General features: G+C 41.0%; 1 protein-coding gene across 3 annotated transcripts in view; it reads right to left on the reverse strand.

Moving 5' to 3' along the window:
* syt2a (synaptotagmin IIa) overlaps positions 1 to 17,739 on the reverse strand; it is a 60,823-nt gene that overhangs the window by 4,843 nt on the left and 38,241 nt on the right. For 2 of the 3 annotated variants that reach the window (XM_072656471.1, XM_072656470.1), the window contains exons 2-8: positions 16,293 to 16,513; positions 15,460 to 15,620; positions 2,985 to 3,122; positions 2,709 to 2,876; positions 1,780 to 1,947; positions 602 to 719; positions 26 to 159 (exon numbers count right to left, since the gene is read on the reverse strand). In XM_072656471.1, the coding sequence (XP_072512572.1) occupies positions 26 to 159; positions 602 to 719; positions 1,780 to 1,947; positions 2,709 to 2,876; positions 2,985 to 3,122; positions 15,460 to 15,620; positions 16,293 to 16,488 (1,083 nt within the window). In that variant the 5' untranslated portion in view covers positions 16,489 to 16,513. The remainder of the gene's footprint in view (positions 1 to 25; positions 160 to 601; positions 720 to 1,779; positions 1,948 to 2,708; positions 2,877 to 2,984; positions 3,123 to 15,459; positions 15,621 to 16,292; positions 16,514 to 17,739) is intronic. The other variant, XM_072656472.1, reaches the window with a different exon arrangement.

A 17,739-nucleotide genomic window follows, 5' to 3' on the forward strand; every position in this document is an offset into this window, starting at 1 on the left:
ATGTCTGGGCACAGCTCCTGCATACCTGCATCTGGTCCTGTGGAATCTCAAAGCTAAAAGACTCATTATAGTACGGATTAAGTGTGTTCTTTTTCACTGTGGTCTTCTTCTTCTTCAGTCGCTTGCCATTCTGCAGTAGGTGGATCTTCACATAAGGATCTGTAACCATTCGGAAGGTGAAATTAGCCATCTTTCATTCAAAAGAGCATCTTTAAATTGTGGTCTAAGCTCTCGGAAATAGACTAGAATATTTTATGGGCTATTTCTGTTCCCAGAGCTGCCAGCAGATGGCAGTGGTGAAACCTGGCTAGAAGGCATCTATTGCACTGTGAGAGAATAGGAAGACTGCAGAGTCAGCACGTTAGTATTACTTCTGCATGGCTAATGCAGGCATTGGGAAGGCATGAACACACTGCACCAGTTCTGCTTGCTTGACTGTATACACAATACATTTCTTTCATATATGCATGCATGGAAAGCATATGTAGTCAACAAATCTAAATGCTACTGACATTATTAATAATACTACTACTAATATCCAGATATGAAAATTAACTGGAAAGAAAGACGAAGAGCTGTGGTAATAGGTATGCGTTTGTACCTGATAGGCCTCCCACATCCATCTTTTTCAGGTTTTTAGCCTCCAGGATACAGATGGTGAGCTTCCCAGCAGTGGGCACATAACGCAGAGAGACACAAATATCGCCAAGCCTCTCAGGCTGTCCATTTCGTTTAAAAAATAAAATAAGGAAAGGTGAGCCATTGTAAAAAAAACATAAAAAAACAGTACACACTGATTTGCAAGTTTATTAGGTACACATTTTCTTGTGACAAACATTGATACTGCATGATTCTGGATACATTGTGGCTGTTGTTTAAACTAGGGTTGGGCAGTATAATGGTAATACTGTATATCACTGTATTTAAAGAAGCCACAGCTGGGGGAGCTCACTGATTGATGGTCATGTTCTGAAAACAGTTGGGAGAAAAAGCCAAGCCCACCATAGTTGTGAATTGTGTAATGATGTATTCGATTGAAAGGGAGAATCAAATCCTAAACCTGGGTACCAAATATGTGCCTCAAAAACAGTCGTAAACACTCCTAAGACCATTCCCTCGACTCTGCTGCTTTATCCTGTGAGCAATCTGAATTTTGTATTTGATCATTTTTCAGTTAAAGTATAAGTTTAAAAATAAGGCAGATTGAGGTGGTACAGAAGCCACGTAAATGTAGAACCATTTGTGCTACTTGCGCACCTTACAGCCCCCCGTCCACCGGCCTGGTAATACCATACACTGAGACGGTGTGGTAAGTGGATGCTGCCAAACCTAGCTCTAGCCAATTTTATATGTATAAGTATACAGAATAATGTTCCACCAAAATTCCACCATATTATAAGTCACCCCTTAATGTGCTTAGTGAAGAGTTTTAACTGCTCCTTTGAGCTCATGTGAGCTAATAAATAGTTTAATCACAATAACCATATAGTTATATTATTAAAGGAACTACATTATCTTTGCCACACAGTGAGAGTAGAGCCAAATAATTAGAACATAGACATGGGTTACGAAATGGACCCACTTATGCACTTGTAGAAAAAAAAAAGCCTTAACTGGATGCCCACTTTTTTCAATGCATTAAACATTCTGTACTCCATTAGTCAGTTTTAAAATAAAATCATAATGTAGCATTTTGAATAGGAGCAATGTCAGTCAAACCACTGTTCCAGGACAGTTGAGGATGAGGGCAGACTTAAATAAATGCTAAATGAGGCTTACCTCCTCTTTCTCAGCACTATCCAGATCTCTCCACTGCTCAATAGGTTGGGCCAAATCCATTGTGTTCATAGGGATCTTTACCTCACCTATCACGTCATGCTTGGAAAAACGGTCAAAGTCATAAACAGACATGACCAGAGTCTTCCCGCCCATCTCTTGGAAGGGAATCTGCAATAAATCAGATGTGACAGACTAATTATGTAAGAACCTTATAAAGGCCACTGTGCAATTTGGCCGATTTGCAACGAGTAGAGCTGTAATTATTGTGAATCACTACTGTCAGGCAAAAACCTTGTATCTCCAAAATGGCAACATTAAGAAAGGAAGTGGAAATCCTTAACCTTAAATGAAAGACAATGTACAGGGATTGTATTCTTTAATATTATTATATTAAGTCTTTTGGAGCATTACTATTGATCCATTATCCATATAAATTCATATATCATTTATATCATACATATAAATGATATAGCTTTGCAATGAATCACTACCATTTCCTTTTTCAATTTGTAAACAAATATGGAATTTTCAAATGATACATTATATATGAATAAAAATGTTTTTCTGAAACTGCATGCTGATTGGAAAAGGAGTACTGAGTAGTGAGCATGTTAAGAGAAAACAGTTCAAGGTGAGCTAAACATAATGCCTTTAGTTATTTTCCTTTCAAATGACACTGCACTAATGAAGGGGTGGTCTCTGTTATAGACCAGAGCTTATATAATAAGCAGGGTTGAGATTGCTTCTTAACACTTAATGTATGGACAGAAAAATTTGTTTAGTTAAAAATCAAAACCTTAGACTCAGACCTGTCTTGAGGTCCTGTTGACACAAATGCCTGGAAGTGCTAGGGTGTATTAGTGCCATAATGTAAAAGAAATACATTCAAATCATTTAATAAAATACCTGATGGTACTTGATTATCCCACCTTAAAAGTGAAGGTCTCATTGAAGACAGGATTGAGGGTCTTCTTGTGCACTTTGGTATCATACTTTTTTTTCTTGTCAGGGAGAATAAATACTTTGACGTAGGGGTCAGAGGTACCTCCGCTGTCCATTGAAAGGAGATCTGCAGCTTGCAGAATGCCTACTGTCAGCTGTGAATGAGAAGATCATTTGCCTTTAAGCGAGGGATTCATTCAGGGCTAGGTTTATTTGTCAGGCTGGAAACCAGCCCTTAAAAACTGGTTTAAGAATAATTTGACCTTATTGTCAGAGAAGTCATAATCTAAGGAGAACTGTAGTTTGCCAAGCTTCTCCTTCTCTTTGGGCTCCTCTTCCTCCTTCTCATCCCCAGTCATCCCTGTCTCAATGTCATCTTCATCATCATCATCATCCTGTTTCTGTAGAGACAAAAATGAAGTTATCGCCCAGGATAAGGGATGGTGAACAAGATAGTGTCAATCAATCCAAACGTTGAGTCAGTCACGGGCACCTACCTGGGTCTTTCTCATCTTACCTGAAGTATGCCAGGTGTAAAACCACCCATATGTTACTATGTGCAATTGTGTCAGCGATGACCCTGGTACCAACATGACTTGATTTCACTTTACCTTTAATGACACCATTCTGTAATAATCTACATTCTCTGTAAAATGCAAAGACAAAAATAACCTTTAATTCATTCCTTTATTATTTTGGGCAATGTATAGAATAAAATAGTAAAACAAAAGTTACTAATTTCCAAGCAAGTTGAAGGATATTTGTTTTACATGGGGTTTTGATTTCTTGTTTTTTCTCTGTGCTCTAAAAATACTAAATAATACTCATCCTTGCTGTAGTAAGATTTGTCCAAAATAATGAAGCAATTCATTAAAGGAGAGATTAGGATGTCACACTATAGCTTGTAAACTGTGTGTTTTGCACTACAATGTGTTTGCACTCCAAGTGTACAATAGGGTAATTTCCCCAGGGTTACCTTTAAGCAGATTGTATAATGATTTTAAAATAGCATATGAAACAAATACAAGGCCTGCATTAGTTGCACAGGCCTACACAGAATGTTATTTAGGATTAAATTTGGGTTAGTATCTAAAATCGTTTTTGTAAACACAACCAAAACCACAGTAAAGCCTAATTATTAATCCTAAATTATATCCTATTTTTTTCCATGATTACTGCAAAGTTCACGATCTATGCTCTAACTGAAAGTGACAGCTTTACCAAGGGGTCCTATTTTAGTAATCTTTAGGCGAGCCGTCAACCATGCAGCTTGATTTGGGGGGTCTGTGTGTCTTTTTTGTTTTTGGAACACGCAAAAGGCATGTACTAAGTCTATTCATTAATCAAAGGTGTGTTTTGGGGCGTAACGTTCAATAAACCAATCAGCGTGTCACTTGCCATTTCCTTTAACAGCCAGGTGCGGTCGGACTTTGGCGGATTACTATTTCAATGGTGCATTGAACATAGTCTGAGATGGCTTGGTGAAGCAGTGGGGCGCCTCGCCTCTAGAATAATGTTATTTTATTTTGTTTCTGTTTATTGTTGATGTAAAAGTTTGCATAGCTGCCAACTGACAATCGCTATGGGTTTGTGCACTGCTGTGTGTCCATGTGTGCGTAACCAGCGGGGGTGTATGCGCTTGCCTGTGTTGACAATTTACTGCCAAGACAGCAATGAACGACCACCACAGCCATCGGCATAGATATATTCGCAAGCACCGTTGCTATTTCAACCATGCAGGCAGAAGGCGTGAAAATAGACTGTTGGCGAGTGATAGTGACCAGGCACCTTTTCGTTTTTGTAGCTGTTTAACACATTTAAATCAGTATCTGTACAAGCGGGTGTGGAGTGAGGACCTGCCATCAGGACCTGGCAGGGAGTCACAGAGCAGTTTTCTTTAAGTTTCGGTTTTATGCAGGGGACTTTAACGTGGCGAGATTTGCTCCTTTGCTTTTTATATTTTTGGGACACATTCTTTCATCTTGGCTAATTATGGTAATACCTTTTTATGATGTTTCATGGAATGAGCTGACTGAAGCCAGGAGGAGGAATATATAGCGGTTGGCAGGCACAAAGGAGCAAGCTGACTTCTGCGGGTTTGGTGCCTGCTTATTATATGGATCTAAATGTGCCCCTTTTGATGTACTTTTTTTTCCACATTGAATTGTTTCGAGAATGTTCTGAACTTTAGTCACATTTTACTCTCCTTTTTGCAGTGAATGTAACGTATGAGCATAGGTTGCTTTCCCCTTTCAAATCAGAGCAGCTCATGCCTGTGGTGGCCTGTGCATTTCATCAGTTTCATCTCCTGGCTGTGATCTTTTCTTTTTTCTTTTATTTAATATTCAGTGTAATTAATCAATGAAATTCTGCATCTCTGCTACCAATGCAATGTTGTCTACTACATGTGTGGGCCTACTGAGCAATTGAGCTGTGCAACTACTGTCAGTCTTTTTGTTTATCTTATGCTGTTTCAAAACCACTATACAGTCTGCTTAAAGGTAACCCTGGTAAAAAAATTACCCCACTCTACATTTTGAGTGCAGTATTTTCTTAACTATAGTGTGACATCCTAATCTGGGAATTCTGGATATGGCTGAATTAATGTGCAAGTGTTCCAGATATTGTCTTAATCAAAATGGGAAATTAGTAATATTCCATTCTTTTCATAGCTTTACAAAGACACATTCTTCACACCGGGGTGTAAGAAAAATATCAAGTAACAAGCTAAATGTAGCAGTAAAGTTATGTAAGCTCAATGGGTCATAGTGAGGGAATTTGACAGTCCCTACAATCTAGATGATAAGGTACACAGAAACCAGAGCTGAAAAGTGCTCCTGCCCACCCGGCATGGCAACAACTACATTTGACATCTCAGGTTAAACCTACAACAAAGTACAAAGTGTACTATGATGATCTATCTATAAGCTGATCTGCCCATTCGCCACCCTATATGACAAATACACCTTGGACACAAACACTGTGTCTGCTCACAGATTAAAGCTGTAGTGTAAGAGGATGGCTATATCAGTCATGGACAAACTGGAACTTTCTCCGGTGTTATTCAGGAACGCTTTTTGTGACCCTGCAGCAGCCATGTAATTCTTGGCTGCATGGAGATTTTTGGCATATCATTTGGCATATCATCCCCCCTCCTTCGTCCTCCCCTTCACTCCTCGCTGAACTTCTCTTGATATGCCCCACTATTCTGGTTTTATGCATATTGTCTGCACATGCATAAGGTCACAGTCTACAAACCCAGCCAGCTGACACCTCAGTGGTCAATTTTTTCATATATGGAATTCAGCAGACTGTTAAGTCCTTAGTCAACCACAGAACTACTGGTACTAGAAATAAGGGTAGCTAGACCTTATATCTTCTGGAGCTGTTGAGACTGCGTATAGAACCCTTTGGGGCTTTTGAACTTTTTTACTTTTTTGATACTTTGTGAGTTGTTTCCAGATGTGTTTTTTGCATTTGAAGTTTTTTGAACTATTTTAAAGCTGTTGTTTAAGTTGTTTTGCGTTGATATAAATGTGAGATTGTCCAATTGCTTAAATAAAAACATATTTGAACATATGGGCAGTTGATTTTTATTTTAACGATATTGGGAGATTATGGTAATGTACCTAAACACATGAAACTGAATACATACCTTTTATAAATAAGTATAATGTAATTGATAGAAAAGTTAGGACATCTTCTTTCTGAAGGACTCAGAGAGCTTTTGGAATATCACCATTGTAATATCCCTCACTTCAATAACCAAGAGCAAACTAAATGTTTGAAGCATTAATAAGACAGGCCCCTGATTTTAATTTAGGCATTTTAAGCAGTAATAATATAGTTATAAATGTCAGGGTGTCCTAACCTTTTCCTAAATTAATTTAACCTAACTTATTTATAAAAGAAATATTAAAAAATGTCAGTGTTTTACAAAATTTTGCTTTGCATTTTAATAGTTTGTAATAGATCACACAAAGTGATTAAAAACTATTTGTTTACTATCTGATTAAAAACTTTTACTATCTGAAACTGACCAACACAATTGTGCTCCATCTTTTGAAACTCTTGGACCTCATTTCACTTGACCTGGAATCCAGCAAATACTTGGGTATCATATAAACTCATCATTACAAGTCAGTATGCACAAACAATTACAGCTATATGGCATATGTACACTCACCAAAGAAAGACTGTACTAACACTGGGTAGGACTTTTTGCCCACAAAACAGCCTACATATTTCATAGCATGAATGGAAACATTGGAAGCATTTATTTGGTCTACCCCATGTTGCTTTGACTGTGTCACACAAATCCTGCAGATTTCCTAGGTGTACCTTTATGCTACACATCTGCTGCTCTACCAAACTCCAGAGGTTCTTTACTGGGTTCAGAACAGTGACTGGGAAGGCCACTAAAGAACATCCAACTCATTATCATGTTTATAAAACCAGTTTGAGATGACTTTTGCTTTGTGACATTTTTCATTACCACACTGGAAGTAGCTTTTAGAAGAGTTTTTGGAACACTTCTCAACTGTCAGGTTTTGATGAGCCTGTGCCCATTGCAGCCTCAGCTTTCTGTTCTTGGCTGACAGAAGTAGAACTCGACATGGTCGTCTGCTGTTGTAGCCCATTCCTCTCAAGGTCGACGTGTTGTGTATTGTAATGTGCTTTTTTGCTCATCACAGTTGTACAGAGTGATTGTCTGAGTTACTGTAGCCTTTCTGTCAGCTCAAACCAGTCTGGTCATTCTCCACTGACACGTCTTGTCAACAAAGCAGTTCTGTCTACAGAACTGCCACTCCCTCCAAGGTCTTTCTTTATTTTGCCATTCCAAATAAACTCTACAGACTGTTGTGCATGAAAACATCAGGAGATCAGCAATTCTAGAAAATTCTTAAATCAGCTCTTCTGGCAACAACAATCATGCCAAACGTAGATAAAACACTGATATCGCGTTAGTGGGCACGTTTTCCCTATGGTTGTTTGGAATATTACCTGAAGTTGTTGTCCACATCTGCATAATTTTATGCAATTCACTGCTGCTACACAAGTGGCTGATTAGATAACTGCATGAACACCAAGTGTAACTGCAAATGCACTCAACTACACAACTTCTTGCATTCTTAATTAAAGCATATCTTTGCTAGGCTTTGCAATGAGCTAAAGAAAAATGTAGCCGAGTAAAACCAAGGAAAAAGTCAACAGGTCTAAAAACAACATGCACAAGCTCTGTGCTCGACAAGAACTACACAAACTGCAGCTTTAACATCTTAAGAATCTTTTTTTCATAGAATTGCTTTCATCATAGCTTGTATAACAAGTCTAATTAACTTCATAATCACTTTACAACATCAGTGCATTCAGAAAAGAATTATTCGTTACGTTAACATATACATTAATATGTGTTATTTTACAAAAGAAGACATGATGTTTGCTTGAGAAGAAAAAATAGAAAAAAGATCAATTTAGTTTCTTAACATCACATGCTTACATAAGCGCACTCACTCATATATCAGTCACATCCCCTCTGAAATACCCATGCCCCTCACATAAACATACACACTCCATTTTATAATTGTTTACATTAGCAATAAGGGCTTCACGGTCGTGCATGCCAAGCTGCAAAATGCAAAAGTCTTAAAGAAAAACACTGTACTATTTGCATTTAAAATGGCAGCAGAAAACCTGTAAGATTCATGATATATCAAGGGTTAATGCATTATTTTAACATGAAATGTGCTGACCAAATAGCAAGCGTTTGGTATTGCTTTCCAAAGTAGCTAGCATTAAGCATCCAAACGCAAACATGCCGTTTGAAAATCTCAGTACATACCATCCAGGTTTGCAAATGTGGCAGATGGACTAAGAAATGGTGAGGAAGAAATCACACAACCAGAACATGTAGCTAAAAGAATGTGTTGTTCACTACAGACAAATCAACAGTTATACCTGTTTGTGGTTGACCAGATTAGCAAAACGCATTAGCAAAATTAGCAAAACATTAGCAAAAGGATAGTTGCTAGTTCTGCAGCTGCTTTATAGTTATATGTGGAGGTTCAAATTTCAAATTTCAAAAAGATCAGAGGCTTTGTGGTTCAGCTAGCTCCAAAGTGAAACAACCACTCGATTTACAACACCAACAAAGACACTAAGCTTACCAGCTACATATCTCTAAATCAAACCATTGTGCAAAGCACTACAAAATATTTTAGAGCATATAAAACTGGACGTATTCCAACAATATTACAATATGCCTCATATTACAAAACTGGCAGTATAACAATATTCATCATAATATCTGTATACCTCTAACTAGGGCAATGGCCAATACTGTGCAACCTTGTGACTGAGGTTTCAGATGGCATTTTATGCTCATTTTAAAACGGAAACAAAAATGCATTTTGATGTTTATAAAATATGTTTAGGTGGTCAGGGTTCAGCCTGTTTTGGTTTGGGGTAGCGAATTGTGTAGCTAATTTGAGACTGAACTGAAGTTGAAAAAAAAGAACACTCACAAAATAAACTTAAATACATATTAAGTAGTAGGCATTAAGCAAAGGGCTCTTTTTCCACCCCACCATAACCTGCCTTTATTAGGAGAGGAGTATAAACAGTTGAAATGTTATTTGCACATAATGGGTCATCCAGGAAAGTTACAATCAAGTCAAGTTGTGGTCATTCACTGGTACCTCCTTAAAGAGCATCTATTGGGCATTGTCAAGAATACTGCTTCAAATCATCTCAGTTTTTCTATATGGTTGTATATATATGTACATATTCCCCTGCAAAATAAATCCCCGATAAAGGACTACATAGGGGATTCTGTAATAGTCATTTTGGTATGTCCAAATTTAGCATACTGATAACATGCTGGAAGATCTCAAACAGCTGAAGCAGCACTCAGTTGACAAGTAACCAAACATACCCTTTAAACATGCATGTTAGTGAGGATTGGTGTGTTGCTCCTATGCAGTCATTCAAACTCTCAGTAAACTGGATATAAGTTTCATAACCATACCATTTTCAAACCAGTGCATGTCTAATTTTAAAAGGTTGTCACTTTTTTCAATTATCAGCTTTTTTCACAAAACATAGCAGGTTTTTTTGTGCACATATCAAACTGATGGAATGCGAAGCCCCAACTCCCATTAGCTCCTCAAGCACCCTCAGCATCTCTGAGCTTGCACGAGTAAATTAGAAGCCATAGCGCTCATTCCCATAGCCATTCCCCTCCCTCAGGTTTAAATGCCCCCTGCCCTGGTCTGCGCTTACATCGAGCGTCCAGAGAGGGGCAATGCAAGCTGTTTCACACCTACCGTGTGAGAGGTCCGCCACAGTCAAGATACACGGAGCAAATATAAGACACAAAGCAGGAAGGGATAAAGAGACAGAGAAATGGAGAAAGAGGGACAGATTGAACTCATAACACAGTACAGAAGGAAATTAGAGCAGTGGAAATCAAGTGACAGTTAATGGACACATAAAAATGAAAAATAAATGACATCTTTCAGATACAGCACCAGATATGAGTTTATTATCATTCATATAGTATAGTAAAAAAAATAATACACAACATGTTGACGAGTGGAATTTATAATTATCTATTCAAACCTAGCAAATGAAACAAAGTGGAAAATCAGTCATGCCACTTGCCTGCTGGTGACATACACTATTAAATAAAATATATCTCATAAATATAAAAGACTAAACACTTTTTAATCTTATGAACCATCCAATTACTTGACCTAGAAACTATATTAAGAATCCATGCAGACTTTTCAAAGTGGAGAAGAAGCTTAAGTAGCTCATGTTTTGTTGTTCACTTTGATGATATTACATATTTCTAATACAGCTGTGACCAGAAGTTTACATACACTCAGCATGGACCTCAATGCAATGGCATTATTGGGCTTTCTGTGGAAAACTTTTATTTTCTTATTTTACTGGTGCAGAATAAGTTTACAGGGCTGTGAAAAAAATGTGTCCCCAAAATGTTTTCCAAATGTTTTTCTGTTTCTGTTTCTTTGTATATTTGTCACATTTAAATGTTTCAGATCGTCCAGTTAATTTAAATATAATAAAAACGAGTACACAAGTACACACACAATGCAGCTTTTAAATGATTGTTTCATGTATTAAAATAAAAATTTATTCTAAACCAACATCTTCCTTTCGCATTAATGTTAGGCCAGGCTCTTGGGACGTCCTGTTAGTGACCATGATTGACTACAGCTGGTTTTCTGTGGCCACATAAAAAGGCTTGCTTGACCAACACAGTACATCTTGAATGTCCAAGGATTTCAGAGCGGATTTGAGAAGGATTACAGGCCCAAATGTATACAGTCATTTTTCAGTATTCAGTATTTTTTCCTTAATATCCTTAATTAGTTGACTTAATGAATCAATCAATCAGGAAGTGAGGTTTAACAAAAATAGCATGCTAATCTGTATGTAGCCACTGTGTATTCTTATTACAAAAAAGCAAACAAACAAAAAACATTGAAAAAAACTGAATAGATCAATATCACGATTTAGGCCCAAAATATTCTGTGAAGTTTATTACTCAAATAAAAAGTGTAGAGTTCCCATGAACAGCTGCCAAACACAAATTCTACAAATTTGTCACGCCCCCGCCGCCCGGCTCACAGGCGATCAAGAACTCCCCCTTCAAAGTCATGTCATGTTTAGTTATGCTCTGGACTTTTATGTTGAAAAGGACTCTTGTGTTGACACCCATTGTCACCATCTTGGTTTTAGGTGGTGTTTGTCATGTGTCTGTTCATCGTTTGGTTAATGTGTATCACCTGTGGGCTGGCGTATTTAAGTAGGGCTAGTGTCAGCTGCCGGTGGCTGAGAATTACTCTTAGTGCAACCAATGCACTCAGGATACTCAGCTAACCTTGGGTACTCAGGGTTCACCGGTCTAGTCTGTGAGTCCGTCTGTATCTAGAGGACTCTTCTGGCCGTAGCTAGTTGAGCATAGCAAGCTAACTAGCTAGGCAGTATTATTCTCAGGGTCTGTTTGGGGGCTACTGCAGGTCTGTGACGATCTCGCCAGGCTTCACAGTTTTGGCGTGCTCAGGTTCAGGAGCTCCGGTAGTGAGCAACTCGTACGCTCGCTTTGGCAGGTAGCTTCCCCTCCGTCGGACCGGTTCGGTCGTTTAGGTTTGGCGGCTGACTCCCCACTCCCACGAGTCGTGTAAGTTCAGCGCGCCTGACTAGCGCACCTCTTTTGTCTCAGTTGAGAGTTTTTCCCAGGCTTTGCTTGGTGGTTTATGTTTCCATATAGCGGTTCAGGCTCAGCCCCGGTAGCTAGCACAGCCCTAGTGCCTCGCCAGCCCCAGGTGTGTTCTTTTGTTTTTCCCCTCTTGGTTGTCACGGTTGTTGTTTCTGTTCCTCTTTGCCCCACGTAATTCTTGCTGCTTTTTCTGTTTGTTTTATGGTTTATTGTCCCACAATAAACTTCTTGCTTTGGTCCATTCCCTGCGAGTGTTCGCCCATTCTTGTCAGACCGTGTGGATCATGACGGAATTCTTGGCCGAATACCCCCGAACAGCGGGGATGGATGCCAGAGATCTAGCTGCTCGCGCCCAAGGACAAGTCTTGGGGCAGCAGCAGCACTCTCTACAGAGTGTTTCTGAGGCCGTTGGTCACCTGAGGCAGGAACAGGCGAACCAACGGCAGCTAGTCGCCCAACTAGTGGGTGACATCCAGAGGCTCACGAAGCCAGTTGTTTCTCCCAGCAAAGTCACTAGTCCGTATCCGATGGACATTCCGGATACATATTCAGGCGATCCAGAACTTTGCGACGGGTTCTTGTTTCAGTGCTCGGTGTATTTATGTAGTCAAGGAACCAGCACTGACCAGGCGAAGGTCGCCTTTCTTGTATCCCGTCTCGCTGGAGAAGCTCTGGATTGGGCCATAGCCACCTGGGAGGAGCTTAGCGTGGAGCCCTTCTCGACGTACCTGAAGCACTTCAAGGCGGTGTTTCAGTGTCCTCAAGGGGGACTCACGCAGGGCGACCTGTTGCTGTGGCTGGAGCAGGGCAGCAGGTAGCCCACTATGCGCTGGAGTTCCGCTCCTTAGCTGTGCGTAGTGGGTGGAGTCACGCCATGCTTGCGGCCCAGTTCCGCAACGGGCTTGCCCCCCCCTCCCCCCCCCATTTGCATCAGTAGTTGGCGTGCCAAGGTGAGTCGCTTGAGCTGGATGAGCTCATAACGCTCGCCATCAGGCTCGACCAGCTCCCAGGTTGCCCTACCCCCCACCATGTCACAGCCCAAGTCACAGAGAGCTGGGGGTTTGGCTGCCTGGCCTGGAAGGCAGACTGGTCCGATTACTCAGCGTCGGGGTGGGTTTACAGGTCCAGAGTCGTTGATGTGGTCGTCTGCGGTACCTGTCAGCGAGCCCATGGAGGTGGGCGTGTGCCACCTTAAGCCGACATCTGCTCCCGAAGTCCAGGGCCCTAGGTCTAAGCCTGGGGTCTCTGCTATGGTGGCTGTCCCCAGCTCCTCGACTACAGGCAAGGCGGCGCTCGTGGCCCCGGATCACGTCAAGGCAGTGCTTGTGGCCCCGGATCACGTCATGCTGGCACCCAGCGCGCCCTCACCGTTCACGGAGGCGGCCCAGCCCGCCAGTCAAGCCAAGGAGGCGCCCAGCGCGCCCTCCGAACTCAAGGTGGCGCCCCGCGCGCCCTCACGGTTCAAGGTGGCGCCCAGCGCGCCCTCACGGTTCAAGGAGGCGCCCAGCGCGCCCTCACGGTTCAAGGAGGCGGCCCCGTCCGCCTCTCGAGTCATGTCAGCGGCCCCGTCCGCCTCTGTTCGTGTTTGGGCAGTGGCTTCTGCGCCCCCTGTCGGGCAAGCAGGGCCAGCTGTCCCAGGTTCAAGGTCTGGTCTGGCGCTGGTACCCAGGACTGCCCCAAAGCAAGCGGTACCGGCTGCCCGAGGTCCAGCGAAGGCGGGGCTTGCCACCCAAGTGCCCTCCGCGTCGCCCCCTTCGACGGCTACGGGGCATTCAAGCTCTGCAGGTTGCTGGTCGGCGACTGGGGTGTCCCCATCGGGGGACCCACCTCGCCGCCTCGGGGGGGGGGGGGATTTGGGGTTACTGTCACGCCCGTGCCGCCGCGGTCTCGGATGGCCCGGCTCACAGGCGATCAAGAAGTCCCCCTTCAAAGTCATGTCATGTTTAGTTATGCTCTGGACTTTTATGTTGAAAAGGACTCTTGTGTTGACACCCATCGTCGCCGTCTTGGTTTTAGGTGGTGTTTGTCATGTGTCTGTTCATCGTTTGGTTAATGTGTATCACCTGTGGGCTGGTGTATTTAAGTAGGGCTAGTGTCAGCTGCCAGTTGCTGAGAATTACTCTTAGTGCAACCAATGCACTCAGGATACTCAGCTAACCTTGGGTACTCAGGGTTCACCGGTCTAGTCTGTGAGTCCGTCTGTATCTAGAGGACTCTTCTTGCCGTAGCTAGTTGAGCATAGCAAGCTAACTAGCTAGGCAGTATTATTCTCAGGGTCTGTTTGGGGGCTACTGCAGGTCTGCGACGATCTCGCCAGGCTTCACAGTTTTGGCGTGCTCAGGTTCAGGAGCTCCGGTAGTGAGCAACTCGTACGCTCGTTTTGGCAGGTAGCTTCCCTTCCGTCGGACCGGTTCGGTCGTCTAGGTTTGGCGGCTGACTCCTCACTCAGAGGCTGACTAGCGCACCTCTTTTGTCTCAGTTGAGAGTTTTTCCCAGGCTCTGCCTGGTGGTTTATGTTTCCGTATAGCAGTACAGGCTCAGCCCCGGCAGCTAGCTAGCTTTTTCTGTTTGTTTTATGGTTTGTCCCACAAACTTCTCGCTTTGGTCCATTCCCTGCGAGTGTTCACCCATTCTTGTCAGACTGTGTGGATCATGACAGAATTCAACTCCAGACTTTTTATTTCTTTCATTTGTCATCAGTAGCAAGGGAACAGGTCAATTACGTGGCTAATTACGTGAGCCATTTAAAATGGAAAACCTACATAAAAGGTCAATGTAATTCCTAAACAGTTAATGCAATATTTTTGTTGGGTTGATATAAAGTGGAAAGTTTTTTTTAATCAATTAAGTTAGTGTACAGGGGCAAAATGAAATAAATGGTGTCACTGTTCAAATACTTGACCTGGAACTGGCTGTATATGCAAGTTATTGGGAGGAATAGCCATTATAGCCAAGGTCTGGAAGAAGAACCAAACTGCCACCCTTAGCTGTGAGGAAATGGTCACCCTCAGCTGTGGTTCAGATGGTGTAGAACAACTTAAACTGTCAAGGCACAGGCCTGCCATTAACTGGAAGCTGCTGGAAAATCCCTGTCACTGTCTACAGTCAAGCCATGGACTAAGAGACTGTTGTCTATGGAAAAAAAACCCTGCTCCAAAATGTACACCTTCCAGCTCTAGTTGAGATTGAAGCTGAAGGGACATTTAACCAAATATTAAGTGGGGTTTATGTAAAAATTTTGACCACCCCTCCCTGATTCATGTCCATAATTAGCATAAGTAAAACTTCTGATTCCAGCTGGTAAATGACTACACATGTACAGGAACCTTTACTGTAACAAACATTAAGAACTTAATGGCATGACATGAGTCAAGAACAAACACAGAGGATCTCTAAAAAAACACCCTGTGGCTATTTTTCCATCTATAAAATCTATGGCTTTTTGTTTTAAATATGTCCTTTATTAAACAGACAAATATGTTTGCTCATACCTCTCCTCCTTTCATGTTCTTCATGCCCATTTCTCCCTTTCCTTTCTTTCCTTTCTTCCCCTTTTTCTTCTTAAGGCAGGTTTTCTTCACAATGCAAAAACAGCAAGTGAGGATGAGCACTACTGCAACAATGGAGATAGCAATGATTGCCCAGGGAGGCACTAAAGAGAGAGAGAGAGAGAGAGGTCCATGTACACTGTGCATTCATTTTGTATATAGTTAACTGTGGCATGCATAATTCCACTATGGTACATGTCTATATTTTAATTATTTTCGAAAGAGTATGGAAAAGTGAAGCTGTGCTCTTCTGCAGAGTTTACATATTTGCATTTAGATGCCTCAGAATGCCTGAAAAAGCTGGATCAGGAGTTTAAGAACTACAGTAGCAAAGTATTAAATGCTAAATACATGGATCAATTATGGGTAACAAATTATGTTTATATGAATAGTTGTTCTAGTGAGTTCCAGTTTCATCACCTGACTAGTTTAATTTGTCAATTTATTTTTTTTTAAGAAACAAAACTTTCTAAGAAACTGAGAGCAAACCTTGTTGAAACGCACACTGAAGAGCTGTTTTGGAGAAAGGGTGTCGTATAAGACATACTTTATGATTTCAGAACAATAAGTAAATCAGGTGTGAAACAGACCTCTAAATGCTGAAACTAGTACTCACAAAGACAGAGAAGTGTCCATATGCTTATCATTGTAATCGTCTACAGTTAAGTTCTACATTCAACTCTTAATTCAATAAACTTTTCAAAGCTTTCCTTAGTATTTTAAATGGCTTTAAAATTCATACAGTGTACTTATGCAGTTGAGCATTTGAAACTTACGTGGTAGCTTGTCGATCTCATTGAGAAACTTGTTCTTGATGTCCCCAAACATGTCATTCTTGCTGACATGCTCTCCTGACTCTGTTGCATTTTCTGCCGTTGTGGACAGGAGGGGAGCCATGGTCAGACCACTTGCCCCAGTGGGCTGTGGGCCCACCATAGCTTCAGGCTTCTTCTTAAATAAATTCCACTTCATGATTGAAGGCTAGGGCACACAACACCTGCAAAAAAGCATTGTTGAGTGTTACAAGATGTGTTCTCATCAAAAAAGGTGTTCTTTCCAGGAGAGTTCAGACATTTACCTTAATGTTGGTTCTAATGCTCTAGAAATATTATTAGGCATTTTGGAAATAAATATGACAAGACGAGAAATTAAGATGCAGGTTTAGGCATCATGTAAACTAAGTACATAAGGCGAGTTAATTTCTTTTGAACATGTTAAAAGGCAAACAAATGTTGTTCTCGCTATTGTTTTCATATAGTTTCCGAGCCTGTGGAAACACTTGTTAACAAGTGTTAGCACAGGGTTTACAGAGAATATATGAAGTTGGAACTTTGATTCAGCTGATAGTTCCTAACCACAACTAATGAAATGCCTCGGGTTATTTTTTGTATTTTGCTGTTGTGAATAAAAGCAATTATACTTCTCAAAAAATAAACAATATGCCATTAGGCTAAGGGTGCCCAAATTTTGCATACAACTGTATATCACATCCTTGTCTGGACTATAATGCAGTATAAAAAAAACCTCTTGAAAATTAAGATATAAACAATGTAACAAAACAATACAAACAAATGTCCTTTTCTGATGTAAAACAAAGCTAATATCTTTTGGGGCCAATCTGTTTTGAAAAATTGCATGGGATCATAAAAGGGTGGGGGTTTGGAGGTTAAGCAGCTTAGAAAGTAAGCCATTCTATCAGGGCTCTGAATGACTGGACTCTGGGTGGAACCAAGTGTGCAAATAAAGGATTACAAATACAATGAAATACTACCTATTTCTGTGCTTGCACTAAGAGCACAGCAATAAGAGTATATAGCACATTTCCCAAAGTGTCTGGCCTCTGCATCTGCAAGGGTGAGCCTCTCTTTACGCATTCCAGAGCGTGAATAAAGTAAAGTAGCTGACAATTTCTCTTGGCATGACGTTTTTGTATTCAAGGGCCTGTGTGGAAAAAGGGGAAATGTAAACTATTGTATTTGTGCGTTATATAACCTGACATTGCATAAGACGAAGCACATAGCAAGCTGCAGCTTGGAAAGGGAAACCTCAGTTAATGCAGAATTCTGTGACAAAGCCTTCATTTCTTTCACCGACATATTTTAGAAGTGCTCCCAGGTGCTCACGTTTGAACACTTCTAAATACTTACTGTTCAATTTCATCCATTGCTTAATCAGTTTATTAAAACAAATTCAAATACAACTAAACGCCTCTCACTTCTATAG

Source organism: Salminus brasiliensis, chromosome 14, assembly GCF_030463535.1.
Source record: "Salminus brasiliensis chromosome 14, fSalBra1.hap2, whole genome shotgun sequence".
NCBI classification, from domain to species: Eukaryota; Metazoa; Chordata; class Actinopteri; order Characiformes; family Bryconidae; genus Salminus; species Salminus brasiliensis.